The sequence below is a fragment of the Silurus aristotelis genome, assembly GCF_946808225.1.
Source record: "Silurus aristotelis genome assembly, chromosome: 24".
In the NCBI taxonomy this organism is placed as follows: domain Eukaryota; kingdom Metazoa; phylum Chordata; class Actinopteri; order Siluriformes; family Siluridae; genus Silurus; species Silurus aristotelis.
The window spans coordinates 19,723,077-19,731,156 of record NC_139597.1 but is presented as its reverse complement, the minus strand read 5'-3'; the positions used below and the strand labels follow the sequence as shown (position 1 = coordinate 19,731,156).

Genomic DNA, 8,080 nt, shown 5'->3' with positions numbered 1-8,080 from the left:
TATATATATATATATATATATATATAATACTCTTTATTCATCTGCCTTCTTTTTTTTTTTTTTGGTTTATTTTTCTCCCCATCCGATTCCCTCATGCTGGACTGTCCTAAAAAGCGTTTCACTGCATGTTGTACTCTGTATGTGTGTGTCAAATAAAATGTGATTTGATTTCAGTAACACCTTATACACTTTCACAAACTGTTTGTAGTGTACATACTGAGCAGATGTTCAGATTAGTTTGGTGTGTTCCTGTGCAGATGTTCAGGTTAGTTTGGTGTGTTCCTGTGCAGATGTTCAGGTTAGTTTGGTGTGTTCGTGTGCAGATGTTCAGGTTAGTTTGGTGTGTTCCTTTGCAGAGCAGATGTTCAGGTTAGTTTGGTGTGTTCGTGTGCAGATGTTCAGGTTAGTTTGGTGTGTTCCTGTGCAGAGCAGATGTTCAGGTTAGTTTGGTGTGTTCCTCTGCAGATGTTCAGGTTAGTTTGGTGTGTTCGTGTGCAGATGTTCAGATTAGTTTGGTGTGTTCGTGTGCAGATGTTCAGGTTAGTTTGGTGTGTTCGTGTGCAGATGTTCAGATTAGTTTGGTGTGTTCGTGTGCAGATGTTCAGGTTAGTTTGGTGTGTTGAAATAAAGCAGCCTGAGAGCGACCTCATCGATACACACTTATTTTCGTAAAACTGCAGACGAATGATGTAAAATAAAATCTCATCTAAATGCTCGTGTACAAAGAGATAAACACTAAAGTTTCCTGATTAAATCTGAGTGTAAATGAGTTCATGTTTAAATATAAAGTTTCAGAAAGCATCCATGTGGCCTCAGGTAGTATTTATTATATCTTATAAAGATATAAAACATTCTGCTTTAGGGCCATGGAGGAGTTCAGGTTTAACTGCAATACTGCTGAAATACTCCACAGCTACACACGGATCTGCTCCCTGATGTTTAGTTCCTTTTCAAGTTTCCAAAACAGCTCTGATGTGGCAAAGCCTGGACTCTTTCCCAATGATAAGAAGGTGGAAGCCATTTTCAATAACATTCCTTCTTTCTCCTCACGATGGTTGAGAGATTTGTTCATCTTGGTTTTTTTGTTAGTCAGCAGTACAGTTGTTGAGAAAACATCCTATTAAACTGTTTTTCAGATTCATTATTAATTCCAATGAAAAACCTACACCTGAATTAGTTTAATAGATGTAGAGCTCCAGGATCTCCAGTTCATTCCGAGCTCAGATTACTGTATTGATGGAGTTCCTCATGTCCTCTTCATGTGGCTGTTTTTCTACACTGCCATCTAATAACTCAATTTCATCTCATGATTTTTTACATACTGATTAGTTGCTTTTAGTCTTTTTGACCATTTGAACACAATGAGGCTGGAAAATGTTCTGCAGAAGATGAATTTTGGTGGTCAAACAACAATAAGAAACAAAAGTACAGGAATGATTTAAATATTTTAATTTTCCCATGTCATTAGTTTCATTTGATAAAAACAGACGTGACAGAAGAAACACACTGTATATAAATGAGTCATTAACACACAGGTACGAGAGGAATAGTGGTTTGTGTATTCAGTAGCTGCAGCTGCGTTCAGAAATTCACTTCATTTAGAAAATGATTTAATGCTCATAGATCTTCATAAAAATGCTCAACAACATTAATGTTTACATCATCCTGCATCCTGAAATGTCCAAGTGCTTTTAAATCATTACATTAGAAAACAAAAAGTATTCCTGCTGAGACAGGTGTATGGACAGGTGTAGAGGTGAATGTAGAGGTGATTGGACAGGTGATGTAGAGGTGAATGTAGAGGTGATGTAGAGGTGATTGGACAGGTGATGTAGAGGTGAATGTAGAGGTGATTGGACAGGTGATGTAGAGTTGAATGTAGAGGTGAATGTGGAGGTGAATGTGGAGGTGAATGTAGAGGTGAATGTGGAGGTGAATGTAGAGGTGAATGTGGAGGTGAATGTGGAGGTGAATGTAGAGGTGATTGGACAGGTGATGTGGAGGTGAATGTGGAGGTGAATGTGGAGGTGAATGTGGAGGTGAATGTGGAGGTGATGTAGAGGTGAATGTGGAGGTGAATGTAGAGGTGAATGTGGAGGTGATGTAGAGGTGATGTAGAGGTGAATGTAGAGGTGAATGTAGAGGTGAATGTGGAGGTGAATGTGGAGGTGAATGTAGAGGTGAATGTGGAGGTGAATGTAGAGGTGAATGTGGAGGTGAATGTAGAGGTGAATGTGGAGGTGAATGTGGAGGTGAATGTGGAGGTGAATGTGGAGGTGAATGTGGAGGTGATTGGACAGGTGAATGTAGAGGTGAATGTAGAGGTGAATGTGGAGGTGAATGTGGAGGTGATTGGACAGGTGAATGTAGAGGTGAATGTGGAGGTGAATGTGGAGGTGATTGGACAGGTGAATGTAGAGGTGAATGTAGAGGTGAATGTAGAGGTGAATGTAGAGGTGAATGTAGAGGTGAATGTGGAGGTGAATGTGGAGGTGATTGGACAGGTGAATGTAGAGGTGAATGTAGAGGTGAATGTGGAGGTGAATGTGGAGGTGAATGTGGAGGTGATTGGACAGGTGAATGTAGAGGTGAATGTAGAGGTGAATGTGGAGGTGAATGTGGAGGTGATTGGACAGGTGAATGTAGAGGTGAATGTAGAGGTGAATGTAGAGGTGATTGGACAGGTGATGTAGAGGTGAATGTAGAGGTTATTGGACAGATGAATGTAGAGGTGAATGTAGAGGTGAATGTAGAGGTGAATGTAGAGGTGAATGTGGAGGTGAATGTGGAGGTGAATGTGGAGGTGAATGTGGAGGTGATTGGACAGGTGAATGTAGAGGTGAATGTAGAGGTGAATGTAGAGGTGAATGTAGAGGTGATTGGACAGGTGATGTAGAGGTGAATGTAGAGGTGAATGTAGAGGTGAATGTAGAGGTGAATGTAGAGGTGAATGTAGAGGTGAATGTGGAGGTGAATGTGGAGGTGATTGGACAGGTGAATGTGGAGGTGAATGTAGAGGTGAATGTGGAGGTGAATGTGGAGGTGAATGTGGAGGTGATTGGACAGGTGAATGTAGAGGTGAATGTAGAGGTGAATGTGGAGGTGAATGTGGAGGTGATTGGACAGGTGAATGTAGAGGTGAATGTAGAGGTGAATGTAGAGGTGATTGGACAGGTGATGTAGAGGTGAATGTAGAGGTTATTGGACAGATGAATGTAGAGGTGAATGTAGAGGTGAATGTGGAGGTGAATGTAGAGGTGAATGTAGAGGTGAATGTGGAGGTGAATGTGGAGGTGAATGTGGAGGTGATTGGACAGGTGAATGTAGAGGTGAATGTAGAGGTGAATGTAGAGGTGAATGTAGAGGTGATTGGACAGGTGATGTAGAGGTGAATGTAGAGGTGAATGTAGAGGTGAATGTAGAGGTGATTGGACAGATGAATGTAGAGGTGAATGTAGAGGTGAATGTGGAATTGCAGTACCAAAAGTGCAGGTTTAGAAAAATAATATTTCAACATAGAGTTTTTGGAAAAGCTCAAGTTTCACTGGTTATTTAGAAAATTTCCTTTTTCTGTGTTATTAAAGTATTTTACTTTATAAAACATGATTAATTTATAAAATGATTTGTTCTTCATTAAACTCCTTCATTAAAAGTTCCTGTGGAAGATCTCTGCTCAGCTCAGAACATCAGGAACTTTAGCCATTAAACATGAATATTTTGGTGAAGAAATGAGAAACATTCGCTCTGCTCTCGTTCCGGTATTGAGTTCCATCAATATAATAAAAAAGCTGCTAAATTAAAAACCAACTCTGAGCTGAACACCAGCGTTTCAACATCCTTCATACTTTAGTATATTAGAAGCGAATCAACGAGGTACATTTAGTGTCTTCATTACATTTCACAGGTTTCTGAATGAGCTGCTCACTCAGGATGCATCCTACTGTAGTGTCTTCCAAATCTACTGAGACACGAGTTATGGGCTTTAAGGAAGAGCAGGAGTTCTAAAAAAGGTTCATAGTTGTTAAGTGTCAGTGTTAATCGTCCTCCCCTGCGTCCCCTGGAGCTCGAGTGATCCTGCGGCCCCCCCTTTTCCCCGTCGGACCCTTGGGTTTGGCGAAGGCTTGTTTGTGCGCATGCTGCTTCGGGTGAACTTCTTCATACATGAAGTCACTGGTGAGTTCATCACCGCTTTCTATCTCCAGCTGTAGGAAAGGAACGTGTCCACACTGCTGTTCACATGAGCATTTATCACAAATAAAACATCACCTGCACGTGTTTAGTTTTTACCTTTTTGGCAACGTTGATGTGTAGTTTGTTTTCCACCGTGTCTATAAGGGGGTTTTTACAGCTCGAGTACAACATCCTCTCCTTAATGCTGCATTTATAACCAGGCATCGAGTATATAAACACTGCGCACACACACACACACACACACACACACACGCGCACACGCGATAAACAACACCATTACAAAAGGGTGAAAACACACACAGTAAACAATACACACAATTAAGAAAACGATTGAGTCTGAACTACTGAGCAGAACATCAGAAAGCCATCACAGACACTGTTCCACATCTGGATCACAGTGTTTAAAGACTGATTATTAAAGAACATTGTTATTGTAATTCGGAGAGAATAAAATACCAGGAGCGGAATTTAGCTGATTTTTTGTCCTGGACTGTTAATAGAGTAAATGAAGAGCAGAAGTCTGACCTGTGGACTCGAGGTAGTCTCCTTCATGTGTGTGTTTGTAGAGGAAGAAGTGGTAGCGTGCAGCATCTTTAGGGATTCTTTTGGGCAGGTCGTGTAGCTCTGTAGGAGCGGTGCTGGATAACTTAATGCACTCTTTCGGAAAATCGATTTCCTGTACAACACACAAGCACAACTGACAATGAGCACGAGCACACGCTAGAGCTGCACAATATATATCAAAATAATCACAATATTGAGATATAAACAATTCCTGGATCTTTTCAATACCTCGAAAAGTAAAAAAGATAAAAGTTTTAAGGTGATGAGAACATATATGGAACCAACTGTCCTGATTGCAACTTAAATACCACTGGATAAATCGTCTGGAAATGATTTCTGCCTGTTTATAAGAACTTTAAGCCATAAACGTTCCACAGAAGCTGATAAACGTCATCACGTTTCTCTTTAACAAATTACACCGAGAATCCACTAGAGGTCAGTGTTGTGCACAGGTTCCAAAGAACAGCAACAGAAAACCCATCTGACTCAGCACTAACACTGATGTTCCTCTAGTGTCGTGTTGGATCAACATCTCCGAGCAAATGTTGGAATTACATGTTCAAACGTACTACTAGATGCTGGTTTAAGCAGAAAAGTCATTATACAGGTAGATGTAGGTGTGATAAGTAGATGTTCAGGTGTTCATTACAAGCTGAACGTAGTTAATGCTTTTGTTTCTGAACTGCTCCAAGGCCTCCATAGCGTCTCTCTGCATGGGGAAAGCGACGCCCTGCAACGTCTGCTGCTTTGTATCCAGGTGGATGTCTGTCTGCACCTATAAACAAACACACACACACACACACACGTGCACAGTGAGATTATACGCACTATAATCTGCCCTGTTGTTCTCATGGAGATGATCTCACAGCTCCTGGTAAAGATCTCTTTATTTTTTTAATCCTAATCATTATCTAATTTGATTTGGTTGCTCTGTTTAGGATCTGTTTCTTATTTCACCAAGTGGTTTCTTACTTTTTTAGACTGTTTTTGGGAAACAGGGCACACCAGGACCTCACTCACATGTTCTATGGTGAACATATCTAGAGGAACATTTCAGGAAGTGTAGGCTTCCATTTTCTAATGTCGATTCTCTGATGTTGAACCCAAATTGGACAGAAGAAGAAGAAGAAGGAGCCTTTTGTTTACAGACAGATGAAGGATACAGGTTCCTCAGTGGATCAGAAGGTTGTGAGGTTAAATTCATGTTTTTAATAACCCTTATATTTTTGATAATAATTGCTACAACACAACACAACACAACACCGTGCCCTGAGGTAAGCATCATTGTTGGTTGCCATGGCAAAATGAATCCCCAGACACTGGAGATATGGAGACAGATGGGACCAACACACAGCTGAGAGATAAAACACTAAGCTCCATGGTCACATGATCACTCACTGCTACCTTCTAGATGAGAAGTATATGTGACTCAAACCTGCTCATACAGTGTTACTGATGGTCTTATTTATTTGACTGAAGATCCATCGGTACCTCGTTGAGTTTGATTTGCCTCAGTTCCTCCTCAGCGGCCGTCAGTGGAAGCGGAGCAGCCTGCGACGCCAAGTAGCGCTTGTATCCATTTAGTGATACGTCGTCCTACACAGGGATCGGTGTGTTTAGAGCCAGTCATGGAGAAGTTCACTTTGAAATGATCTCTCAGTACTTTTATTACAGTGTTCACAAATCTGATCATCTCCATCGTACCACATCAAACAGATCACCACTCAGGGAGGGATGGAACCAAAGTGAAGAAATATAGAATATTATGAACTGAATATTACATTCCCTCTGAACGGCCCACAAAACACTCATTCATCACCCGAAGGTGGCGTCAGAGGAAGCAGAAGAGTAGATTTTGAGATCTTCTACAGCAGATGTAAAATAATTTAATAACTGAATACATAAATAAACATATTTGAAGACTTCAGGTGAATATTTGAGTCGTACTGCTGTCCTGATTAATAATATCTCTACATGTTCTGAATGATGAATAAAACGATCCTACAGGAGCAACGTGCTTCACTTAGTCAGGACTGAATCAAGAGCAGGAATGAATTCTCTCTGTACCTTCACTGTACCAAACAGTTCCTCTTTTATGTGGCTGCCACCAAACTCCTTTTTCAGCGTAGCTCTCGTGGCAGCATACAGCATCTTCTGCCGGACCTGAGAACAAATTCAACCCAAAATAATAATAATAATAATAATCAAAGATATAAATGTAATAAATACAGTAAATAAAGCATGGGATGGAGATGTTTTGGCTTCACAGTGTCACGTGGTTTGGGATCTGCGTCCTGCTGAGATAAAACTGGGTTTTTGAAACCCGCGGAAGAAAATTAGAATTGCAAATGTTTTAGGCAAAACAGGATGAAATCTCTAAATCCTCTTCGGCTCCATGTGTGTATTTCATACTTCAGCGTTCTCGAGTACACTGTACACGCTCTTCTGTTCAGGAGCGACGTAAAGATCTCACAGTTCAGAAGGAAGCAGTTCTCAGACAGAATCACGGCTGCTGAAGCTTCATGTGTGGTCTTTAGTGCAACAGCTTTTCTCAGCCTTCAGCAAAACCCACAGAGCTGCTGCAGAAGATTACACTCTAATTATACACGTTTATTATATCAAATCATCCACAAGCAGCAGAGACCCAAAGATTACCTCCGTTTTATTTTCACTAAAAACCATTTTCATCTTTAATCAATGTGTGAAATGTTTCACTTTGATTTTCATCATCATGATAAACTGAAGGACTGAAATAATATCCTGTGTGTGTGTGTGTGTGTGTGTGTGTGTGTGTGTGTGTGTGTGTGTGTGTGTGTGTGTGTGTGTGTGTGTGTGTGTGTGGTTGATGATTTGTCTTTTCATTAGACTTCAGTGAATTAAATGTGCTTCTGACTGGATCAATTCTAAAAACTAATCATCTGATCTGCTGGTCACAACCTGCTTTTCATATTATACTAACAAGAACCTCAGATAGATATGTGAATAGATGGATGGATGGATGGATGGATGGATGGATGGATGGATGGATGGACAATCTGCAAACAAAATGCTTCTGCCACCTCTTGTCACAACAATGAGATCTAATACCAAATGTACAATTTAACAGATGTTGGACTGAGGTAGTAAACAATCATCTTCATAATTACAAGCATCCTCCTCCTCATCTTCATCATCATAAAAACACCAACTGAGGGACTCGACTTCAGTCTTTTGGAAGAATGGTGTTCATCTCTTCAATCACGTTGGAGAAACAGTGAGTGAATAAAGTGGCTCTGGACTTTTGATTGGTTTTACCTGCATGTCTTCATCACACCCACCATGAGCC

General features: G+C 40.7%; 1 protein-coding gene and 1 long non-coding RNA gene across 8 annotated transcripts in view; one reads left to right on the top strand and one right to left on the bottom strand.

Annotated features, from left to right (window-relative positions):
* Positions 1-1,433: 1,433 nt before the first annotated feature.
* Positions 1,434-3,514, top strand: LOC310718848. Of its 7 annotated transcripts, XR_014531285.1 has the most exons (10): positions 1,434-1,768; positions 1,804-1,849; positions 1,969-2,003; positions 2,075-2,120; positions 2,625-2,695; positions 2,816-2,898; positions 3,115-3,185; positions 3,306-3,329; positions 3,366-3,377; positions 3,461-3,514. It is a non-coding gene; the product is annotated as an uncharacterized lncRNA (long non-coding RNA). The 7 variants fall into 7 exon arrangements; XR_014531286.1 differs by lacking the exons at positions 3,366-3,377; positions 3,461-3,514 and adding an exon at positions 3,378-3,446 and having other exon boundaries at positions 3,115-3,174; XR_014531287.1 differs by lacking the exons at positions 3,366-3,377; positions 3,461-3,514 and adding an exon at positions 3,378-3,446.
* twf1b (twinfilin actin-binding protein 1b) overlaps positions 3,454-8,080 on the bottom strand; it is a 5,384-nt gene continuing 757 nt past the window's right edge. The window contains exons 3-8 of the mRNA XM_083527908.1: positions 6,823-6,918; positions 6,247-6,351; positions 5,405-5,530; positions 4,717-4,867; positions 4,288-4,409; positions 3,454-4,202 (exon numbers count right to left, since the gene is read on the bottom strand). Coding sequence (XP_083384034.1) covers positions 4,035-4,202; positions 4,288-4,409; positions 4,717-4,867; positions 5,405-5,530; positions 6,247-6,351; positions 6,823-6,918 — 768 coding nt within the window. The 3' untranslated portion in view covers positions 3,454-4,034. The remainder of the gene's footprint in view (positions 4,203-4,287; positions 4,410-4,716; positions 4,868-5,404; positions 5,531-6,246; positions 6,352-6,822; positions 6,919-8,080) is intronic.